Below are 25,853 nucleotides of genomic sequence, written 5' to 3' on the forward strand. Positions count from 1 at the left end.
GGTCTATGTGAAAGTTAGGACACATTCCAAGCATGTCCAAATTCCTAGACAGCTGCCTTATTTTGCACTATATACAGAGACAGCTGTCTACATAATCAGCATTCCAACCCACACAGCCTCCACAGCCTTGTAAATAGGATTACAGGAATGTCAGTAATTGTTGCCTTCACTTTGTGTGACTAGAGTTTACTCCCCTCAGCTCACAACCAGTTAAGGGAATAAGGCATGGATTGTGCCCCTGTGTTTTTATCACTATGTTAATCATGTTGGCTTGGGTGGAACAGAGAGATGGACAGAGCTACGCAGATCAGCGTAAATGTCTCTGCAACATCTTAACGAACAAAACACAGTAAATTGAAAAAGTGACATTTAAGTCCAGACCACAGCAGAGTTCATAAGAATTAGACAATGTTTGAAGCTGGTGAGAGGTTGACGTCGCTGGTACAGTCTTGGTTTCTGGTCCTGCTGATGTAATTTTTGTCATTTTCTGAAGAGAACCCATTAAATAATCTGCAAGAACAGACCCAGTCCCACTGATACACGATGGAAATGGAATGTAAATCTAATTAATGACATAACTATGGAATTAATGGTGTCATTATTTAATTACACAGTAGAACAGCAACAGAACTAAGATAACTTCAGCCTGCAAAGGGTTAATTCGGGTTAATGTAATTTATAATAAAGTCTCAGTCTTACTCTGTAGTAGTCTGTGCTCTAGATGTCTTTGGACATGCTGAAGTCAAGGTTTTAAGGTTTATTTGAAGTTGTCATTTATTAAAAATGTAAATCTAAATAAAAGGGCCATTTTCAATGTGCAGTTATTTTAAGGTAGTAGTCAAAAAGTAGTCGTTTTAAGGTTTTATTGTTGATTTGAAGCAGTCATTTATTTACGATGAAAGTCTAATGTCTAAAAGTCTAAAAAGTTTGTTTAAGGTGGAAAGTTTTTAAGGTGGCAGTCAAAACATATTGGTAGTCTTTACAGTTTTAAGGTTTATTTGAAGTGTCATTTATATAATCTAAATAAAATTTGGAATTTTTTAATGTGGCAGACACAATATATTGAGAGTATTTTATGGTAGTATTCGACTGAATGTTCTACTACTTTAACATCATGGCTACCAAGCAGTATATAAGCTAACATTGCAGATACAAAGTTCATTCACAAACATTCCCCCTTTGGTTTATAATAAAGTCTTAGACTTACTCTGTAGTAGTCGGTGCTATATATGTCTCTGGACATGCCGAAGTCTCCAATCTTGACCAGCAGGCCGTTTCCCACAAGGCAGTTCCGGGTTGCCAGGTCTCTGTGTACAAAGTGCTGGGACGCCAGATACACCATCCCTGCGGCGATCTGAGTGGCTATGTGCAACATCTGGGACAGGCCCAGCTCCCCATTGGTCTGCAGCGGCTGCCCATCAACCAGGATCATAGCATCAGGACCATGAGCTCTGTCAACAGATCAGAATTGAAAGTGTTGAAACCAGAAACCAGATGGCATAAAAGAGTGAACCTGTGAGTGAAACATGAAAGAGGACACTGTGTCTGTTTATGGTGAAAGTCCCACCCTTCAATAGAAAGAGACAATGATGAGTAATACGTGATTTGCTGTGCATTGTTTTACCCCAAAACCTCAAATCTTTATGCATAGGCTTCAGATTCTACCAGAGTTTTCAAATCTGTTTCTGAAGTATTATAGTGGCTTATTTTCTTGGAATTTATAGGTCTGTCCTCACTCACAAAGGTGCAGGCCTGGTCTTGTATGAGTGGAAATCACTGTCTAGCAGATTTATCAAAATGCACACAAACTGTACAGACTTTGCTTGAAGATCAGTGATCATAGTTATATGTGTATTTCTGAGTGAAAATAAGAAAAGGAATATAATGTGGTCTATGTGAAAATTAGGAAACACTTCAAGCATGTCCAAATTCCTGGACAGCTGCCTTGTTTTGCGCTATATACAGAGACAGTGGTCTAAATAATCAGCATTCCAACCCTTGTAAATACAGAAATGTCAGTCATTATTGCCATCACTTCGTGTGTCTAGAGTTTACTCCCCTCAGCTCACAACTAGCTCAGGGTTTAAGGCATGGATGTGTTCCTGTGATTTTGTCACTATGTTAATCATCTTTGCTTGGGTGCAACAGAGAGATGGACAGTGATGGGTACGACTCCACAATTTATAAATATGGATGAGGTAAACAGTCCTTTAAACCAGCAGTGCACAACTCCAGTCCTGGAGGGTCGTTTTTCCAGCAAAGTTTGTTAGCTGCCCTTCTCAAGCCTCCTCACTAGAGACTGGTCCTCCAGGACTGGAGCTGTGCACTTCTGCTGTAAACAATCAGCTAAAATCATACAGTAAACAATTTCAGGTGTCAAACTTAAAATCACTTCGTGCTGCCTCAGTTGCCGAGGGACAATCTGATTACTCGTATAAAATGATGTCAATGTAAGGTACCTTAGTAGGAGCATGTTTCAGATCTCTGATCTTTACGTATTCTGATTAACTCCATTTCAGGAGTATAATACGTATAAGAGTAAGCATAATATTTATTTGCACAGCAATTTTTGTGAGTAAATGCAGCTCAAAATGCTTTGCAGAATTTTGAAAAGGCAAATATTAGAAAATGTAAAAGAGTCAACTGCATAATCACAATTAAAAACATTATTTTAAATGAATGTTCATAAAATAAATATTGTAAATAAACATGGAAAATGCTTTTCTGAAGAATATAAGTAATAACAATGAGAAATCTTAATGTTAATTGAATGTAAACTTACTAAAATTACCCTAGAGAAATGCTGATTTAAAAGGTGAAGGTTAAATATGTATATTTCGATGGAAAATACTCTTTATATAAAGACAACTTGGAATTGGGGCACGTTTTTCCCTCGTTTTTCGCGGGTGGTTTTGGAATTTTCACGAACTAGAGGAAAGATATTTTTTTAATGTATTCAACAAGTATTTGGACTTTTAAAACCCTCCCTGTGCTGTTAACAACCACCCTCTGCATTAAACAGTTCTACAATGTTAATTTCTTTAATAGAGTCATTCCTAAGCTGTGATTTAGCGTCAGTAAATTTCACTCGGATGTGGACGTGAACAACACGTGTACTGTACGTAAGAAACACTTGTAAATGATATATTGTGTCACCTACAGGCCCAGTCTAATACATGTAAATATTAATAAAAAAAATACTTTTAATTTATATATAGCGGCTATAAGCCCCCTCGAAAAAACCCGCGAAGTAGCGAATCCGCGAGAGATGAACCGCGAAGTAGCGAGGGATCACTGTACAGATTTTCCCCTGAACTGTTGACCTTAGCAAAGACATGGACTCTTGCAATGATCGTCAAATAAAGTTTAATCTCTTTAGAGGATGCATTCAATCTTTTCAGCTGGAAAATCAACAGAGCGTAACCTTGGACCAGAGCCGTTGGAGCCCTTGCGTATCGACACCTATCTGAGGTAAAGATGTTGCTCTTCCCCGAGGCGTCTCCGCAGAGCTGCTTACTGAGAGAGTGCTCAGTCTGAACCGGCTGAATCGGTGCCTGCTCATAATGAGCAAAGACAAAATATGCTAATGCTAATGGCATTAGCATTCCCATGGCCTATATTTCAGCCTCCCACCCCCAAACCCTCCATCCTCCTCCATCAACACAAAGCAGCAGTGCACTCACTGCCAAGGCAACAGCATGCAGTGACTCAGGAAAGGAGCAGGAGGGAGGGGGGGAAGATGGGATGAATGTGATTCTCTTTTCTCGGAGGAGAGCGAGTGTGTGTTATCCAGTGTCTATCAGGACACGGTGTCATCACGCATTTGGCGCTTTTGTAGTAACATGTTATCCCTCTTAATCCAGCCAGCAGGAAATAGAAGGCAATTCTCACTCCTGGGACGGAGCCTTGTCAGAAGCGATGTGCGCAGTGTATCCACCTCTTATTCCGTGTACAATTCCTCCACAAAAAGGTTGTTACCCATCCATCACGCTGCGATAGCTAGCGCCGTGGCAGTATTACACAAGGACGGCAGGAAATGAAAGGAGCTGGATCTCATCTCACCCCCGTACCTTTTAATACAAGTCTTAGGGCCATGGCCTGTGTCACATTTTTATAAAAGCCATTTAAATATTAAAATTAAAAGCGAAGAGTTATGTCTTCATTAGGACGTGAAAAACAATCCTAGGGTCTAGTGCTAGGAACTTGCCCAAGAGGATCCACCCCTGTCCAGTGCTGTGAAAGAGACAGAGAGTGTTGAATGGAGTGGTGTTCTGTGTCGTCCTTGAGTGTGTAGAAAGGTGTTATAAATAAATGTGTGTATTTAGTCTCAGTTCAGGACTGTTCTGTGTTCTAAGCTGCAGTGGTGTGTTTCTCCGTGTCCTGCTGTGTTTTCTGTTTTTGAATCCAAGCCTTGCTCTGCACACATTAAAGTCCTGAGGTCTCCAGCCTTCAGAGAAAGTGATACTGTGGTCAGCTGAACTGGAATTAAACAGTAGGGTACAGCAGCGTCAGACACAGTCTCGGACCCGCACTGATTCACGACCGAACTCTTTTGATGGAGTGTCACAGTACTGCACACACTTTCACTGGAAATCAAGCAAGAGCCCTTTCTGCTCCAGTGATCTTTCCCTAAATGTCATACAGTTCTCAAGTGAGCGTGCAAAGACCAGTTTTCTGCACTCTCTCTCTCTCTCTCTCTCTCACACACACAATCACCAGAATATCCTGAACTCAGTGTTCCTCAAAGCCCTTAATCTTTTTTTCATCCTGTCTGCAGACGTGTCTGATATGTTTTATATGTCAGGAGAACCTTTGAAGAACACACATCAGATCCTTCACCTATGTTCTCACATCTCCGCTGATGTTACAGACGAGGGAACTCTCAGGTTAAAGACCTACACTGTTTGCCTCTCTGCTCTGCTGTTCAGACACACTCCTGACGTCTGCTGACGCTCATTTGTTCTCGGTTCCTCCTACCAACTTACGCTGGGAGACTTTAGCATCACAGTTAATGTCACGGAACTATCCCCCTGCGTCTTCGTCTCTGCCCGTCACCCTGCACCTTTAAGAAGCATTTAAAAACTTTTCCTTATCGGACGTTTTGCCTCACTGCTTTGTTGTTTTATCACTGTTGTAGTTGTCCTTTACTTTTTTTTTTGTACTGTACTCTTATCAAGTTTCAAACTATAATTTTATTTTCTTTATGATCCTCACTGCTTTCTTTTTTTATTGTTGAATCGCAACATGTCCATGAGCATCTGGAAACGCTTTTAAATAAAATTCATTCATTCAGGGAACACACCCTGGAGGGTGCGACAGTCCTTCACAGGGCGACACACACTCACACATTCACACCTACGGACACTTTTGAGTCACCAATCCACCCGGAGGAAACCCACGCAGACACATGGAGAACACACCACACTCCTCACAGACAGTCACCTGGAGGAAACCCATGCAGACACAGGGAGAACACACCACACTCCTCACAGACAGTCGCCCGGAGGAAACCCATGCAGACACAGGGAGAACACACCACACTCCTCATAGGCAGTCACCTGGAGGAAACCCACGCAGACACAGAGAGAACACACCACACTCCTCACAGACAGTCACCTGGAGGAAACCCATGCAGACACAGGGAGAACACACCACACTCCTCACAGACAGTCGCCCGGAGGAAACCCATGCAGACACAGGGAGAACACACCACACTCCTCATAGGCAGTCACCCGGAGGAAACCCACGCAGACACAGGGAGAACACACCACACTCCTCACAGACAGTCACCCGGAGGAAACCCACGCCGGCACAGAGAGAACACACCACACTCTTCAGAGACAGTCACCCGGAGCGGGACTCGAACCCACACCCTCCAGGTCCCTGGAGCTGTGACAGAGACACTACCTGCTGCTCCACCATGCCGCCCCTTTTAAATAACATAATGTGGAAGTAAGGGCTACCTTACTTACATTCATCCATTCATTCATTGACATTATATAACTGCTTCATCCAATCAGGATTGCTGTTGGTTCAGAGCACAGCCAGAATCACTGTGCGCAAGGCAGGAACACAACCTGGACAGAGCACCACACACTCACGCAGTCACTCTCACACACTCACACCTGCTCTGTGGGGGTCCTGCATGCTAAAGAACAGGGGGAAAAGGAGGGTAACAAAGTATGCAGAGCAACAGTAGAACTACAAAGTGGTCCTGTGTGGTCAGTGTAGTTTAGAGAGTGGACAGTGGTCAGTGTAGACTCTTAGTGAGAAGCAGAGTGTGTGTACCTGAGGAACTTGTTGAGGTCCCCATGTTTCATGTACTCAAACACCATGATTAGAGGGTCGCCGTCCACACACACGCCGTAAAACTTCACAATGTGTTCGTGCTGGAGGTTGGTCAGGAGCTCAGCTTCTCTCTGGAAGTCCTTCCTCGCGGCTAGCGTTGGGTCCTTCAGGGTCTGGAACAACAGTGACACACAAAATGGGGAGTTAGGGCATTGTGTGACTAGAGCATTAACCCTACAGCAACAAATTATAATTAAATATAAATAAAATTCTGCATTCTTTGTCTGTAAGCGCTTATTCAGTTCAGGGTCGTGGTGGGTCCGGAGTCTACCCGGAATCACTGGGCGCAAGTTTGGAACACACCCTGGAGTGGGCGCCAGTCCTTCACAGGGCAACACACACACATTCACTCACACACTCACACCTACGGACACTTTTGAGTCTCCAATCCACCTACCAACGTGTGTTTTTGGAGAGTGGAAGGAAACCGAAGCACCCGGAGGAAACCCATGCAGACACAGAGAGAACACAACACGCTCCTCACAGACAGTCACCCGGAGGAAACCCACGCAGACACAGGGAGAACACACCACACTCCTCACAGACAGTCACCCGGAGGAAACCCACGCAGACACAGGGAGAACACACCACACTCCTCACAGACAGTCACCCAGAGGAAACCCACGCAGACACAGGGAGAACACACCACACTCCTCACAGACAGTCACCCGGAGGAAACCCACGCAGACACAGGGAGAACACACCACACTCCTCACAGACAGTCACCCGGAGGAAACCCACGCAGACACAGGGAGAACACACCACACTCCTCACAGACAGTCACCCAGAGGAAACCCATGCAGAAACAGGGAGAGCACACCACACTCCTCACAGACAGTCACCCAGAGGAAACCCATGCAGAAACAGGGAGAGCACATCCAGTGGAGGTTTTATCCAGTAAATTGAAATCCAGTGCTGACAAATTTGGGTTTGGAAAAAAGGGTAGGCTGTCTACTTTAATTAAAGCCATTAACTGTCTCTCCCTCTCTAGCTCCATCTATTGAGGAGCTGTATGAATGTGTCCTACTCAGTAAATTCACCAGTGTTAAATCAACATTATTAGTCTTAGATTAACACTGAGAGTGATGATTTAACACTGGTGAATTTACTGTGTACCATTGTGTGGGGAAGGCAAGTTTAAAGTATTTATAGAGCACCCTTTGTACACAGTGGCAATTCAAAGTGCTTTAAATAACAGCACAGAAAAATACAGTAGAAGAATTACAGTTAAATAAGTAATCAAACAAATTAAAGACAAGTTAGAGATATAAAAAATACAGACGTAGGCTGAAGTGTGATTTTAAGTGCAATGTGAGTCAAAGGCATGTCTTTAGTCTAGATTTGAAGTTTGCATTATTTGGGGCAAATCTGACCTCTTCCGGGAGTCTGCCTCTCCCTGTGTGGTTCTGACCTAGGGCACTAGGAGCTGACCAGTCCCGAGTGATCTGAGGGGCCTTCTGGGTTCATACACCGTTAAAATCAACCCTGTGTTTAATCAGTAGCCAGTGCAGTGACCTGAGAATTGGAGCGAGGTTTTCGGTTCTCTAAGTTCTGGTAAGAGTTCTGAATAAGCTGCAGCTGCTTAACTGTGGACTGGGGAGGTCCAGTAATGAGACCACTGCAGTAGTCCAGCTGCTGGAGATGAAGGCATGAATTATGCTGGGCACGAGTGATGTAGGAAACTGGGAAATAGCCATTTTTCAACTTGTAAATTGCACCTGAACGGTGGACATTTACTGCGGGTAAACTCTGGATTCTAGATGATACACGAGTTTATGAGATGTGACGGATATCGCAACCTTTTACCTCTTCCCCTGGAGAAAATCATATTTACTACTTAACCCCCACCTGCCGTGTACAACCTTCCGATGAGCAGCCGGACGTAGCATTCGCTTTTCTAGGTCTGGAGGTGACACATAACCTTTGACCTTTGATATGTCCTTGAGATGGTAAAAAGCAGATTTTTTTATGGCCTGTATTTGGTCATTAAAGTTAATGTCTGAGTCCAGTTTTACACTGTTCTTTAGTCTTTAGGGCAGGGTATGTCATGTTACAGGGTTATACACTGTGCAGGGACACTCTGTTTTATTAGGCAAGTGGTCATAACGTTTGGCTCATCAGTGTATTATCTTGTCCCGGTTTATAAAGCAGACCCCTGTTATCAGAAGGTTATGTTTCACTCATTTGTCACGTGTTTTGGCTGCTCGCCACCACTGTTCCCTCCAAGGCACATACTTAGCCTTATCGAATTTCTTTCTCCCTCCTCTATAAATAAAGACGTGATTAAAATGCAGATGAACTGTCACAATTAAGGATGCAGCCCTTGTAAAATCCTGCACAGATTTCCTCGGTATTAGAGCGATAACAATCATAAGACACTAACAATGTTAAACAGGAGAGCACAAATGATCCTTATAGTTTCATTAAAGGATAAGCCTGACAAATCCTGTCTTTAAATTCAGGTTTGTTTTGTTTGCTGTGGAGCTCCGCAGCTAATGTGGATAACACATTGGGGCTGTTATCACACTCATGCTAACCGCATATTTTCAACACTGCTGGTGCTTTTCCACTCCATGGTACCAACTCTACTGGACTCTTTATACGGTTCCTGGTCGGTTTTCCACTCCCACTGCTCTCACCCAGTAAAGTCTCTAAGGGGAACAGTGGGCTTTGGAAACCACAACAACTGCGGTGGTAACGTTAAGCGGTGTTTACTCATGGTGTATCGGCGTGTTGTTGTTGTTTGGGACTGAACACAGCTCCGTCATCAGTTCAGACAGATCAGTAGAGTTTGTTCCTTCCTTGTTGCAGCGTCCAGCTCTCGCTGGATTCTTTCGTCGGCCACCGATCCGAGGAGCGTTTGAACCTCTTCAAAAGACCACGGCGTCATTTTACGAGCTGCCGTCGTGAGTCGGATTAAAAAAAAAAGTGATCTCTGCTGCATTGCTGGTTCCTCAGAGAAGTGGAGCTGGACCAGCTACACATTGCACTACAGCAGCACGTCCAAATGGAGACTCTCTCACTGTAGTACACTCTCAGATAAACTGTGGTGGTACCTTCAAGAGTATATAGTCAGTACTTTTAGTAGAAGCAAGTAGACTTCCCATGCATTTCCCAAGAAATGAAACTACATACCGTGGCAAAACAGACCACAACAACCGTGTTTTGTGTCGGACAAACATGGATTAAGTTGAACTGACAAAGTCCAGAAATATGAACTCCTTTTCTCCATACTCAGGAGACTCCAGACAGCAGCACATTCACCACTAGAGATTTCCTCACACAATGGTTTGGACATCACGAAATGAATGAAAATGGGGAACAAGAAAAAAATATGGACGCCTCTGGAAAAACAAAAGAAAATGAACATCTTGCTACGAGGAGCATAAAACAGGTGAGACAAATCTGCTCATTTGGGTTTCCTTTTCTGGCACTGCAGGTAAAATATGCTCTGTCCCAAACTGCATCCCACTCCCTACATAGTGCACTTCACAGATTAGATGTTTTTCTGATTCAGCCCTAGTGTTGTGGTGGTGTAAATGCAGGTTGACACAAACACACCAACACTGAAGTATAAATGCTCACAATGGTGTAGGGCACTGACACTGAGTCAGAACAGAAGTGTCAGCATTTACTGGGCTGCAGATCTTAGACTTATATACTGTTCTCTCTCTCTCTCTCTCTCTCTCTCTCTCTCACACACACACACACACTTTATGTGTGTGTGTGTGTCCTTGAGTTTGAGTAAAGGGCTGTTTTCCCCATGTTTTCAGATAAATATGTCACAAACTGTCAGAATCCAACAAAACACAGTGTCAGGTGAGTGTGTGAAGGCTTAGCCATGTAGTTAGCACCATGCTAATTGATGAGGTATAATCTTGCAGCATTCGTTAGCCACGCTAGCTTTGTAGCTTCAATGTAAAACCATAAATACAACCTACAGACAACAACCAGTCTTGGGCGATTAGAGCGATAATCATAAGGCGCTAACAATGAGAAACAGAAGCGCGAGGATGATCCTTGTAGCTGAATTAACGGCTAAAAATGACAAATCCCATCACTGAACTCAGACTGTGACGAAGTGGAGCTTCTAACCACTTAAATCCAGCCGAAAAACACACGCCTAGCCGCTTAACTCCAGCTGCCCTGCCTTACTGTCCTCCTTTAAGCCACACTTGTCAACTCCCATCATCCTCTTTGTCCTTCCTAAAAGATTAAATTGGGTCCATCAGCCATTTTTGGCAGACCATGTCCTTATTTTATAGCACACAAGTCACGGCAGCGTAATATTTCAGCCAGTACACACTCTCACACACAAACACACGTCTATACAGAAGCCGACCAAGTTTTACACACCCCTATGGAGGAGGTTTTTCTTCATTTTCATCCACTTTTACACATTGATTCTTGACAACACACTACGGTAATCCTTGACCTAGACCTGGTGGTGTGTTGCTTGGTCCATTCAATCCATGTATCACCATTAAAGTTAATGTTTGATCAGTTAGCACACAGTTATTTAACCTTATATCTGAAGAAAGATACTTGTATAAGAAAGTAACTGAGGTCAGTTCTTCACAGGTTAAGTTTTGGTGTGAAGGAATCTTTGGCCCAAATGTGGAATATCTGAAATACTGTGGTCTTGAATGACAGAGTTGACTCAGGGTGAGTCTGACAGCCTCATCTCAGCCACAGCTCCATCTATTGGCCAGATATCAGGTGTGTCTGGAACAAATCTGGGCCAAATGTCGTCTGGCCCACACAACACTTCCCAGGACTGTAGCCGAGCCATAAATATATAAATAGCACATGTCCAGAACCTTACTTTTCTACAAGTCGGTGTAACGTAAGATTTCTTTTTAAGCCTTTGTGCCATAACCATTCATCCATCTGTCAGAAATTAGACACAAATGCACATGTAGCAGCATCTCTGACCTGTCTAATAAAGCTCAAGCTCATCAGCTCTGACCCTGGAGCTAAACCTCCAAAAATTCCAATAATGACGCCATTGCACCACACAAAATGCCTGTTATATTTTTGTGTTACGTTCTGCTCAACTGGACCGAGCCTTCACCTTTGAAGCACACAGAACTCGCCCAGATGAGACAGACTTCAGCAAGGTAAACTCCAACATCATGCGGTGACAGATAAAGCCCGAGAGGGAAAGAGAAAAGATGCACAGATGTCCAGAGCCTGGGCCAAAACATCAGTCATGAGGAAGGCATCATTGTGAAAAGGTCGCGGTGTCCAGAGAGGTATCTGCTGACTGTTTAAAACATAGTAATGACTATAAGAGTTTACGCTGCCAAAAGGAGTTAAAAATGAGTGCAAAAGTTATAGGACTTTCCTTTAGGAAACCTCAGCAGGTTCTTCAGCATGCAGTAAAGTCAAAGGTGGACAGTTCATATAAAAATTAATGATGTGAATGCACTTTAGTAAAATATAAATAATATTTGTCATTTCCAGTGTGTTTCCAAGTTATAGTATTCACCTCAGTATACTAGTGTTGAAAGGAGTGTTTTTTACTCAGTGACACTGCATATTTCTTGGCATTTATTCATTCATTCATTAATTCTGTGCACGTACACGACCTGCTCAAATATGTTAATGTTTGGTTTGTGTAAACATTCTTCGTGTCTGTTACAAGCTTCAAATGACCAGGAAATGTTAGTTTTCATGGAAGTCATTAACTCATTCAGTTTCTGTAACTACTTCATCCTGTTCAGGATTGTGATGGGTCCATAGCGCACCCTGTAACAACTGTCAGAAAAATACTCTGGACAGGACTCATGCAATCACTCATAGACACCTGTGGACAATTTCACACACTCACCCAGTCATTCACACACTCACCCAGTCACTCACACACTCACAGCCGTGGACAGTTTCACACACTCACCCAGTCATTCACACACTCACCCAGTCACTCACACACTCACAGCCGTGGACAGTTTCACAAACTCACCCAGTCATTCACACACTCACCCAGTCACTCACACACTCACAGCCGTGGACAGTTTACACACTCACCCAGTCTCTTACACACTCACACCTGTGGACAGTTTCACACACTCACCCAGTCATTCACACACTCACAGCCGTGGACAGTTTCACACACTCACCCAGTCTCTTACACACTCACACCTGTGGACAGTTTCACAAACTCACCCAGTCACTCACACACTCACCCAGTCACTCACACACTCACACCTGTGGACAGTTTCACAAACTCACCCAGTCACTCACACACTCACACCTGTGGACAGTTTCACAAACTCACCCAGTCACTCACACACTCACCCAGTCACTCACACACTCACACCTGTGGACAGTTTCACAAACTCACCCAGTCACTCACACACTCACACCTGTGGACAGTTTCACAAACTCACCCAGTCACTCACACACTCACCCAGTCACTCACACACTCACAGTTGTGGACAGTTTCACACACTCACCCAGTCACTCACACACTCACACCTGTGGACAGTTTCACAAACTCACCCAGTCACTCACACACTCACACCTGTTGACAGTTTCACATACTCACCCAGTCACTCACACACTCACACCTGTGGACAATTTCACACACTCACCCAGTCTCTTACACACTCACACCTGTGGACAGTTTCACACACTCACCCAGTCATTCACACACTCACCCAGTCACTCACACACTCACAGCCGTGGACAGTTTCACACACTCACCCAGTCTCTTACACACTCACACCTGTGGACAGTTTCACAAACTCACCCAGTCACTCACACCTGTGGACAGTTTCACACACTCACCCAGTCACTCACACACTCACCCAGTCACTCACACACTCACACCTGTGGACAGTTTCACACACTCACACCTGTGGACAGTTTCACACACTCACACACCCAGTCACTCACACACTCACACCTGTTGACAGTTTCACACACTCACCCAGTCACTCACACTCACACCTGTTGACAGTTTCACACACTCACTATCACAGTAGTATATCACACTATCACAGTTCTGTAACTCCTCCACTCAGTGTCTGCTGGATATTTTTAATGATATTTTTCTCCAGACTTGAGGTTCTCCTGCTCAGCTGCATATCTGAGGTCATGCAGCCGTCCGGTGCAGATGGAGGGAGAATAGAAAGCGGTCAGTAAAGTGTGCGCTATTCCTCCTGATCAAAGTGTGTGTGGAGTAAAGTGTTTGGGTGATGATCTAACAGACCCGGCAGACAGGATTATCCGTCCTGCTGCCCTGCACCGGACTCTGATAGACGCCATCATCCCACGGATGAGTGCTCAGATGAAGAGGGATGGGACCGAGGGATTGGGCAGATTAATGGTGCCAAGGTCCGCCGCTGGCGAGCGCTGTATTTACTGCCGTCACCATCTCCCTCTGATTCCCGCTCTGCCGTAGATGACCAGATAAAAAAAGAAGATGCTGTGAAATTGAGCCGCCTTTCGGTTTGACCTGTGATTTCCTCCAGGCGTTGGTAAACGTTTTTGCTGCTGATAGTGGCATTGCGTGGGTCTGGGTGTTGGGTCTTGGTCACTCTGGGCTGTGTTTGAAAGGATGGTATTTGATGGAAGCTCAAATTGGAAAGCCCACTGAATTTAGGTTCATTGGATCAGACATCCAGCATTCCTCTTTACTGTGGTTGTGATGGTAACCAGATGTCTGAAGCTTGCAATGTCTTTGAAATCACAGATGATACTATTTCACTGCATGGTGTCTACTTCATTTAACTCAACTTGAATTTCTGCTCCTCCACCAGGTGAATCAGGTCCTGGTTCTGGAAGCGGGTTCTTGTTTAGTGGCTGTTCTCTCGTGGTTCAGAGCGAGTCGAGTAGGGACTAAACCGTGGCGTGTAAACCTTGCAGAGCGCTGATTGTCCAGAGAGAGTCGTCACTCTACGCCACGCAACGCAGACGACCAGCACCAACTCTCTGACTTACGTTTTTATCTGACTCACGACAGCAGCTCATAAAATTATGTCGGGGTCTTTTGAAGAGGTTCTAGAGGGGCAGCTACTCCAAAGTCATCAATGGGATCAACCTAAAGTAGGTGAGCTCAGAGATTTTTATGTCTCATCCAAATGAAAAATGTATTCATTCAGTACACTGTCCCTGTCACTGCACTCAGGCAGTGGGATCCACACAGACCACAGGTACAGCGCCCCCTATTAGCCTCAATAACAACATCTACAGCCACTAACCATGTGTTTCTAGGAGGTCTTGCATCTAAGTACTGACCAGCTTCATTGGATTTGCATGTTCTGTTGTCAAACTTGGTTCCATTACTTATTTTCATCTTACTGCTCCATTTCAACAGTTTGTTTCTTCTGCCTTTGTGTTTCCGGCAACTCTGTAAAGATTAGCTGAGTATGTGTGGATTGAATGTGTAGGTCACATCCATATTTGGTGTGTTTTATTTGAAGAAAGTGAGGATAAACAGCCGTATTAAGGGTGTTAAGTTCAGGTTTTGTGGGTTGAAAACAAAGAAAGTGAGGAATGAGACTTGTTTTTACAAAGCTAACTTCAGCCTCACGTTTCTAAAGTGGAAAACAACATTCAAACAACAAAAGGCTGGTGAGCAACGCCAACATTAGCCTCGTACAGTGACAGAAACACACATTTGAATATGAAAATTGAGAATACAAATAAAAAGTCTGCCTTCTAAAATGACTTTTGAGATGGAAAGTGAAAAAAAAAACTGATGAGGAAGAAATCAGCCTCAACTAATGACACATTTAACCCTAGAAGCGCCGAGAGCTGGTCTGTGTTTGAGCACGGTTACTGACTTTACTCAGAGCGCCGTGTTGGTTTTGGTGTGGGAGGGAGGTCAGCGGAGCCCAGAGTGGTCACAGTGTCAAACCAGCGGCTCTCTGTGCTTCCAGGTCTCAGTGGTCAGAGAAGAGTGATGTCCCTAGTTTTAAGGTGGAAATGAAAATTCAAATATTAAGCTTGGCAGTTCCAGCAGTAAAACCAGTGGCGGTTTGTTCTCTTTTTGCCTCGGCGTCTCCTCCCTCTCCCTCTGTGTTTTCTCTCCATCCAAAGAGGAGCCGGTTCCTACATGACGTCACTGTCAACTTTAACACTCACTGAATTTAGAGTCAGAGTGTGTGTTTATTATCGCTGTGTGTGTGTGATCTATATCAAGGGATCGCTAGGTGTCCTCTAGGTTTTGCTGTATAACCATTTGAGCAGACATTTCTCTGATAATGATCTTGAATCCTGACCCCTTCTGTATTTCTTATATCTCTAAAAAGACATACATATGCTGTCCATTATTGTGAGAGACCCCTCTCCACCCCTCCACCAGCAAACCAACCCCAAACAATTTAAATATAAACAGATTCAACACAACCCCAGTCCATTCCATTAACCCCCAGGCTACGGGGGTCTATAAGCAGGCAATGACAGGACATAACTGCATAAGCAGGGTGTGTGGCGGTGGGCTGTTTAGCGTTTGCTCTTTTGGTCTCTAAATTGCATTCCAGGTGCAGCTTTTGATAGACTCCCTGTCTGGAATTGCACTCCACTTTAAAAGCAATGCCCCCCATGTGTGTGTCTTAGAGAACAGCCTATAATGGGCGAGACCTACGCTGAGCGGAATAGTGATCGAGAACGGCTCCTTTCAGTCACTACACCATTTTTATTTCCTCCTTTCCGTGGAAGGAATACGTGACTAGCAGCTATTGATGCAGAACTCGTACCATGTTTAATAGAGTCTTTTTAGAGCCTTTTTAACATTGCCGCCGCAAACACTTAGCCGTTAAAACACCGGGTACGGCGCAGGATCCGTATATTTTAAAAAGGGTCCTGGGCAGGTTCATCACTTTGCCTTTCAGAACAGTCCCAGAGTTGGTAATGACAGGCAAATGTACGCTGAGCTGGAATGTGTGAACAGATAAAGTCGAGCTCAAATGAAAATTTGAAATTCTTTATCATGTTGGTTCATGTCTTTCTTCAGTCGGACCACTTCAAGCATCTCATTGAACATGAAACGGGATTCGCTGAAACTTTGATGGCACCTCATCTGAACTGAAGGGAAGTGGGGACAGTTTTGCTGAAATTAACCGCTTATAGTTTCAAGTTTTACTTTCCATTTAAAGCCCTCAAGCTCTGGATAACATTCGAGTCAATGTTGAGAGCTCAGACAGAAGCCCAGTTTTTAATGGAGGACATAGTATTCCCCTTTTCCACGAGTGAACAGTTCTGAGGTCAATGATGTGAGCTCAGGGTCGGGGAGAACAGCAAGTGGCTCACTGTCATTTAAAGGAACAGAGGACCTCAAACTTTACGGCAAACGACCCCCAATTGATGATATGTTTAATTAATTATTTTAAAGGGCACATGTCATAATAAAATCACATTTTCGATGCAAACCACACACTGAGTAAAAACGGAGAAAATAAGAACGGAGAAAAAAGAGAACTGAGCAAAAACAGCTAAAAACCAGAGCTTCTGCTCCTCGCTCCTCACTGCTGTGCGCTCGGGGTCGGGGTGAACAGCGAGCGGCTCATTATCATTTAAAGGAACAGGTGCTGAAAGCGGGCGTTCTGAACAGGGGCTGTTTACACAGGGGGAGAACACTGCTGTGGGGTTTGAACCAAAGCAGGTCACAGAACTGTGTTCAACTGTGGAGACGAGGGAGAATGGTTTCTTTTTAACTAACACCAATGAAATGAGACACTTGGAAAGCAATATATATATCTATGAATTATTACATTTTAAAGTGTTTTTTTTTATGTTGTGTTTTATTGATGAGCTTAGATTTTTCAAATCCTTGGGAAAATGGATTCCCACAACCACAATGTTAACAAGGTCAGTGAGTGGCTCCGTACTGTGAGAATTTAGTTAGTTAAAGTGCCCTCATTTTGGAACCAAAGCCTATTTACACAAAATAAAAAAGCTTAATGGAATGGGATGCTCTGAAGCAGCGGTACATGAGTCTAAGTCCAACATGCTCAATGCACTGGCGCAATGGAGCTTTAATTTGTGGAGTGGGGATTGGGATCCAGAACTAATCATCACGCATCAGCACCTCATTTGACTTGTTCTTCTGATTAAATGCCATCTAATCCTCACAGAAATGTCCCACCATCATGTCTAAAGCCTTACGCAGCACAGGGGGGACACAACCTGTTAGTTCCCTGGCTGAATGAGCACATAACACAAACACAAGGGACACAGACGGCTTCTCCATTAGAAAAGCAATTTCCAGAGAGCTTATTCCTCAGATAACTGCAGACCTTGAAGTCCAGTGACTCTAGGCGTGTGTGTGTGAGCACATGTGAGTGTGTGTGTGTGAGTCTCTCCTCAGGGAAGCTTTAAACTCCACTGGACTGTTAAGCAGTCGTCTGTGGCCGTGAGGTGAGAACGTGGCCTTTTTTTTGTGTGTTCTCAGAAGGTGAAGGTTTCACGTGGCTTTGAGATAATGGAGCACAGTTCCAGTGTTCCCTCCATAAACCCACCTCACTAAAGCCACAACCACAACACCAATTAAACCACAAGGATCTCGCAAAGTTAATACCTCTGTGAAAAAGGGGCTTGCAAAAGTCACAATGTCTGGCCTTCACCTGCCACAGGCCTTGACATCCTTCAGTAGCGGGAAAAATAGCTGCTTTTATTTGGGGTGGGGGGGGGGGGGGGTGGCTGCATGTCAATAGCTCACAGACAGAGCGTCTCCCACTCAGGAAGCTTGTGGTGTGTTTACTGACCTTGGAGGATAGTTCCGGTAGATGAACCATGTTAAGGCATTTGTCAGGCTTTAGTCTCCTCATGACTCACTGCCTTCTGTCTGCACCAGAAACAAACCCAACCGGAACACCACCTTAACATCCCATACCCCCACACAAGGGATTCTGGATTAAGGAGTGCGTAAGTAGAGGGATTATGAAGCTGGAACATGCGTCTATTTTATTCAGTAATGATTTTCATCATTAAAACAACGAGGCTCCGTCTGTTACCTAAACCCACTGGATATTATGGATCATGGAAGTGTGCGAGGATGACTAGTTCTCCAAAAATAGTGCATAAAGAATGGAGCACCAAACATGGGTATCCAAAACAGTTCTACATTAATTACAGCGAGGAAGCTCCTCTCCACTGGTGGCACTGTTTCACTGAATCCACATCAATTATTATTCCCTGAAGGAACCATGGTCATAATGGTCAGAGAAGAGGGCTTAGGACTGAAAGGATGTTGGTTCGATTCTCACGACCAGCAGGAAAATTGGGGGCGGTGGGAATGAAGGAACAGCACTGTCCTCCTCCTCAATCCACAGCTAAGGGGTTCTTGAGCAAGGCACCTAACCCACAACTGCTCCCCGGGCGACAGGAATGGCTGCCCCCTGCTCTGGGTGTGTGTTCACAGCCCCTAGTGCACTAGTTTATGTAAATTAATGACAGAAACAGTGCTGTAAACTGCTAACCCTAAATGAACTTACACAGTACACAATCCTGCAGCCCCTGAGATTAGGTTCAAGTTTACTGTTAGAGTTCAGGTTAGGGCAGAAAAATGGGCTGCAAAGTATCTTTTGAAGACGAGACAATTAAGATAAATTAATAAATACTGCCGCCTATTATTAAAAAAATAATCACTTTCACAGTGGAATTATAAAAAGCAAAATGTGTTATGAATCTGCTACAGTGTGCTCTAACTCTGTGTTCGTCACAAAAAATGGCATCACTAGGTTAGGATTAGGAACAGCTGCAGAGTTAGGATTGGGAACAGCTGAAGAGTTAGGATTGGGAACAGCTGCAGAGTTAGGATTAGGAACAGCTGCAGAGTTAGGATTAGGTTAAGGGGTGTAATTAGGGTCAAGGTGGATTTTATAAGCTGAGTAGGTGTTCACATCCACAAATCCTGAACTATACACTGTACACATTATACAAATCCTAGGAACTGTCTTTAAGTGAAAGACAAATGTACTTTTTTATATTTTGATTTTCCACGTCATTTGAAAAGGACTGGATTAGCAATAAAAACCTCTAAAACGACATCTGATTCATGTATCCAAGGGCTACTCTAGATCTTCAAGGTGTGGGAAGATCAGAAACATGAAAAGATGTCCAGTTTCTGAACTACTTTTAATCCTGTATGTCATGTGATCACAGCCACTGCTCTCTATGAAGGGTATAGACCACAACACTCCAGAGCTACAGTGAGCTAACTCTCTCTGCATTAAGTCAGTTCTGAATTAAAATGTAGGACTGCTTTTCTCCTTCTCTTCTAAAGCAGCGATGTGTTTGACTTTAGTTTCTCAGCTTTGTTCCCTGAAGGATTCCTCAGTGGGTGTTTCTGTAAAGAATGGTTTCAGAGATGAATGAGGATGAGGATATTTTTACTGTTTAAGGAACCACCACAAAACGGGACTATACCTTACCACATAACACTATTACATTTGAGTATTTCAAACACATTTCTGTGCATTTTCATTTCCGTCGTTCACAACCTGAGCTCTGTAAAAGTGAACATGTTCTCACATGTGTAGCAGGTGTACAGGTGTAGGACAGTCCTGAAGTCCTCCGGTGTATTATGAGTATGTAAGACAACTTAGAACAGCTGAGGAAATGGGATGCAGCATGACCAGAGAAAAGGAGTGTAGCATAACTATGAAAATGGGGGTAACTTGAACAATAGGTGAAGCAATACCATGGGAAATGGGTGTACAGCAGCCAGGGGTGGGGGGGGGGGGCACTTTCAGAAGTATTCAGAAGCATTGTGCTGTATTGTGAGGCACTGTTTAGTCCACTAAGTAATTGCTAAGAGACACCATTGAATTTGGACATTTCCTCCGTTCCTTAGTAACAGTGAAATCCACAATGCATCCTGGTCCACATTCAGCTAGTGCGGTGAATTACAAGTGCATTGTGGGAGAGTGTAGTGCCTCAAAATCACACTTTATGACTTAGACACTCACAGAAAAATGGCAGCACACGCAATAGAGCCCTAAAACATAACCAGGGAGCCATTTTGGACACAGCCAGGGTATACCGTAACCATGGAAACCTGGAATAACACAACCATGGTTAAAGTACAGCAGTTTTTATAGATATGTTACACCCAATGTTGATATTTACATTACAACATATTTGCATAGTTACACCTTATTTTCTTTGGTACTATACACCCTACTAGGGCGGCACCCAGCTCCAGGGTCCTGGAGGTTGTGGGTTAAAGTCCCGCTCCGGGTGACTGTCTGTGAGGAGTGTGGTGTGTTCTCCCTGTGTCTGTGTGGGTTTCCTCCGGGTGACTGTCTGTGAGGAGTGAGGTGTGTTCTCCCTGTGTCTGCGTGGGTTTCCTCCGGGTGACTGTCTGTGGGGAGTGTGGTGTGTTCTCCCTGTGTCTGCGTGGGTTTCCTCCGGGTGACTGTCTGTGAGGAGTGTGGTGTGTTCTCCCTGTGTCTGCGTGGGTTTCCTCCGGGTGAATGTCTGTGAGGAGTGTGGTGTGTTCTCCCTGTGTCTGCGTGGGTTTCCTCCGGGTGAATGTCTGTGAGGAGTGTGGTGTGTTCTCCCTGTGTCTGCATGGGTTCCTCCGTGTGACTGTCTGTGAGGAGTGTGGTGTGTTCTCCCTGTGTCTGCGTGGGTTTCCTCCGGGTGAATGTCTGTGAGGAGTGTGGTGTGTTCTCCCTGTGTCTGCATGGGTTCCTCCGTGTGACTGTCTGTGAGGAGTGTGGTGTGTTCTCTCTGTGTCTGCGTGGGTTTCCTCCGGGTGAATGTCTGTGAGGAGTGTGGTGTGTTCTCTCTGTGTCTGTGTGGGTTTCCTCCGGGTGACTGTCTGTGAGGAGTGTGGTGTGTTCTCTCTGTGTCTGTGTGGGTTTCCTCCGGGTGACTGTCTGTGAGGAGTGTGGTGTGTTCTCTCTGTGTCTGTGTGGGTTTCCTCTGGGTGCTCCGGTTTCCACCCACGCTCCAAAAACACTTGTTGGTAGGTGGATTGGTGACTCAAAAGTGTCCGTAGGTATGAATGTGTGAGTGTATGTCAATTGGCACCCCCTCCTGGGTGTGTTCCTGCCTTGCGCCCAGTGATTCCAGGTAGCCTCTGGACCCACATCGACCCTCAACTGGATAAGGGTTACAGACAATGAATGAATGAATACAGCCTGCTTCCATGAGTTGTTACAGCCATCACCATAGTTACTGTATACACTGTTCCATGGCATTTCCCAACCCATTTACACGGAAATGGTTGACGCAAAAGCATGGAAACTGGGTGTACAGTAACCATGGGAACTGAGGGTTTTATAACCATGGAGATCAACTTTATTGTAACAATGGAAACGGGGCGAATACACCAATGCATATAATGTGTAGCATTACCAAGAAAAGTGGGGTGTGGCCTAAGTATTTAAATGGATGTAGAGTGACCCTAAAAAAATGGGGGTAGCGTTACTATGGAAACAGGATGTGCATAACCAAGCATAAGAGTGACATATCGCTGATCAGTGGAACTGAATCCGCCCCATGGTATCTATCAACTTAGATCATAAACTGAACAACTGGATCACGAGAGGAGGGCAACAGATGTTGGATTTTGAAGACCCCCCAGATAAACCCCCCCAACCCCAAACACACACACTCCTCATATGCATGACAAATGGCATCGATGGCTACTATCGACCCTTCCACTGTCACAAAGTAGGGACTTCTTTCTGCCATTGATCCAGGTCTCACACACAGCTCTGGACCCGAGACCCCCTTGGCGAGATTGGGTTAATATTACAGAGGAGGAGGAGTTGGGTGAGGAGGCACGACCCTGATGGTGGGGCCCCGTGTAAGAGGAGCCGGAGGTGACCTCGTCCTAATGGAGTCATCATGTTCTTCATCATCTTCACCATCATCATCATCTCTCTTACCTTGACAGCCACCAGCATCTTGTCCTTGGTGGGGCTGAGGTTATAGCACTCTGCCAGGAACACTTTCCCAAAGGCCCCTTCTCCGAGCTCCCGCTTCAGCACAATGTCCCTCCTCTTTATGTGCTGCACGTCTGGAGAGAGAGAGAGAGAGAGAGAGAGAGAGAGAGAGAGAGAGAGAGAGAGAGAGACTCAGTTAACTGGACGGCAGTCTTGAGACGAGGGGAGGTGATAGTGTGAAGTGGATGCTGGTGAGTTGGGATTTGTTCGCACCAAATCCTGTCACTCAAAATGATAATACGGCTCAATGGGAATCATCTATCTCTGGGAAATTCCTCACGACGCTCCAGACATTCGGAGACACTACCTGGAAGTTCCCCTGTGAGCACAGCAGCTTTGACCTTCACAACAGCCCTAGACAACAACCCACTCTCTCTCACTGCTGTAGCTCACTCTCACATCTTTACCAAGTATTCTCTTACAAAATAAAAGTCCTTGAAGGGACTACTTTTAAATCCCTAACTCGGGGAGCAACGGAATGAGAATGTCGTAAAAATACTATTAGAACAACTGTATGTCGTATTTTTACATTAAAATTACAGCTTCAAAATCACTGTGATGCCCCACTGAGCTGTAAAGAGGAGAACAGAGCCTCTGTTGTTATAACCCCAAGCTCAGCACTGCAGAAACTGCACTATGTAATGTTTAGAGCAAATTAGGAAAAATCCCCCTTGATTCAGGACAGTGCTGTAAACATTAATTACACTCTGCAACTGTAGGGGGAGCCCAGGAGCTAAATTACTGTAGTAGATTAATACAGCCACATTCATTCATTCATTCATTCATTCATTCATCTTCTGTAAAGCACTGGGAGTAATTGAAACACACCAGGACAGGGCACCCGTCCACTCCAAATACGGTAATGAAGGTGCAAAAACAACCTGTATTGATTTCATTGCTGTTGTGATGTCACAAAAAACACAATCTCTCTCTCTCTCTCTCTGTCTCTCTCTCTCACACACACATTCTCTCTGTCTCTGTCTCTCTTTCTGTCTCTCTCTCTCTCACACAAATATTCTCTCTCTCTCTCTCTCTCTCTCTCTCTCTTGCTCTGTCTCTCTTTCTATCTATCTCTGTCTCTCTCACGTTGTCTCTCTCTCTCTCTCTCTCTCTGACACACATTCTCTCCGTCTCTCTCTCTCTCTCTCTCTCTCTGTCTCTCGTTCTGTCTCTCTTTCTATCTCTGTCTCTCTCTCTCTCACTCTCTGTCACACACACACACATTCTCTCTCTCTCTCTCTCTCTCTCTCTCTCTCACACACACATTCTCTCTCTCTCTCTCTCTCTGACACACACATTATCTCTGTCTCTCTCTCTCTCTCTCTCACTGTCTCTCGTTCTGTCTCTCTATCTCTGTCTCTCTCTCACACACATTCTCTCTCTCTCTCTCTGACACACATTATCTCTGTCTCTCTCTCTCACTCTCTCACACACACACATTCTCTCTCTCTCTCTCTCACACACACACACATTCTCTCTCTCTCTCTCACACACACACATTCAGTTCAGTTCAGTTCAGCAGTGCTTTATTGGCATGAATGTAAAACAATACACTGTTGCTAAAGCATATTACAGAAAATACATAAACATATAGATACAGATACAATTACAACAACAGGAAATGATATTTACAAGATTAATGATAATTAAATAAGAAAAGGAAAATAAGAGCATGGAGACAATATAGATGTTTAATAATCATTAATAATCAGTAATATTCAGTAATAATTAATTACACTGTTGACTGACCACACTGGTTGTCCCTCAGGTTGTGGCAGTCTGTCACATATTTGGCTGCGTGTGGGATCAGCTCCTCCTTCTCTCCCAGTACATACTGGAGCTTCTCTGTATCAGTGAGGAGCAGGAACTCAGGACAGACTCGACTCGCTCTCTGGTAGAACCTGCTCCTGACGGACTCATACTTGGGGCATTGGGTTAGGAAGTGCAGCTCTGTCTCCACCACCGAGAGCTCACAGTGAGAGCACAGCCTGTCCTCTCTGGGGACCCAGTTCTGTCTGTGACGGCCGGTCTCCACGGCCAGACTGTGCTCACTGAGTCTGTACATGGTCAGTGTCTTCCTCAGTGACCTCTCCCTGATGGTTGTGAGGTATTTGGCCAGTGTGTATTCTCTGTTTAGGGCTGAGTAGCTCTGCAGTTTATGTTGTTGTTGTATGGTGTGGGTCCAGTGTGTGAGATAATTGTTTTGTTGTTGGATGATGATGTGTTGGGGTCTGATTTTCTGAGTGAGTGTGTGGTGAGGATGTTTGGACTTGGTGATGTCGTTTGGCTGTAGGTCACCGAGGGTCAGGACCAGCTGGCTGAGGGGACTCCTATCAATGTGAAGCTCCTGATTGGACAGGGCTTTGTAGTGCAGTGACTGGGGGTCACTGGATTTAAGATGCCTCCAGAAGTTCAGAGCTCTTTTCTGAATGGCTATGAGGAGGGGGTACTGCCCTACATTCTCTCTCTCTCTCACACACACACATTCTCTCTCTCTCTCTCTCTCACACACACACATTCTCTCTCTCTCTCTCTCTCTCTCACACACACACATTCTCTCTCTCTCTCTCTCACACACACATTCTCTCTCTCTCTCACACACACACACATTCTCTCTCTCTCTCACACACACATTCTCTCTCTCTCTCTCTCTCTCTCTCTCTCTCTCTCAGGTTAAAAGGAAAAGGGAGGCTTCTGCTCATGAACACAATAACCTAGGTGTTAGCTGTTATCCAGTAGTAAGTGGTTGTCATGGATGCACTACAGTGTCAATGTGGAGATACCCATACACACACACACACACTCATGTCGGTGCTGAAGTGTTTCAGTGTCTGTGTTTCCTGAGCCGTCTCTGAGTCTCTGTCCATTCACTCGAGTGTCTCACTCTCCAGGTCAAGGCCAGGAGCACAGGGCTTTTCTCAGCGTCGCTCTTTGTCTCTCTGTGTCTATGTTTCTTCTCTCTGTCTCTCAGTCCCTCCACTCCCTCTTCTGGTTCCATCTGTCTCTCTGTCTATAATAATACTCCAGGTTCTCCACTTGTCTCTGTGAGTTAAGAGTCAGAAACCTGAGGGTCAGTGTAGAACATATTTCCAGATAAAGGCCAGTGTAGCGTCCGCTTCTGCATCTTTACTGATCACAGGTTTAGAGGCGTGTACACACAGATGTACACACAGATGTACACACAGATGTACACACAGACGTGCTCCTGAAGGTGAGATCGCTGGAGCAGAGGAACGCTGTTCCAGCCTTCAGCCACAGTTACACCGGCTGGGCTGCCTGGCCTTTCCCGTAGAATCTGATCACGGCTTTATGAGTCCTCCTGATCCAATCAGCTCCAGCCTCTGGGCGCTGTGTGCTGGACAGGAGCGGGCGGCTCAAAGCTGGGGCCAGTTCTTAATTTCCACACCGTCGTCCACCTGTTCTCCCCCTCGTCCTCCGCAGCACTGGGAAAAGCGCAGAAACATCTGGAAGGGCACGGCAACATCTGCTCTTTACCCCAAACAGAAAATGGAGGGCGGGGTTTGGACGAGATCTATCCGACATCAACACCAGCCTTCCTGGGGAGGAGAGGACTCCACCACATTCTGTAGACTCACC

General features: G+C 44.9%; 1 protein-coding gene across 1 annotated transcript in view; it reads right to left on the reverse strand.

Annotated features, from left to right (window-relative positions):
- ntrk3a (neurotrophic tyrosine kinase, receptor, type 3a) overlaps positions 1-25,853 on the reverse strand; it is a 237,670-nt gene that overhangs the window by 13,319 nt on the left and 198,498 nt on the right. Inside the window, exons 13-15 of the mRNA XM_066648906.1 lie at positions 22,200-22,330; positions 6,289-6,461; positions 1,208-1,451 (exon numbers count right to left, since the gene is read on the reverse strand). Coding sequence (XP_066505003.1) covers positions 1,208-1,451; positions 6,289-6,461; positions 22,200-22,330 — 548 coding nt within the window. The remainder of the gene's footprint in view (positions 1-1,207; positions 1,452-6,288; positions 6,462-22,199; positions 22,331-25,853) is intronic.

Source organism: Hoplias malabaricus, chromosome 17, assembly GCF_029633855.1.
Source record: "Hoplias malabaricus isolate fHopMal1 chromosome 17, fHopMal1.hap1, whole genome shotgun sequence".
Taxonomy (NCBI): domain Eukaryota; kingdom Metazoa; phylum Chordata; class Actinopteri; order Characiformes; family Erythrinidae; genus Hoplias; species Hoplias malabaricus.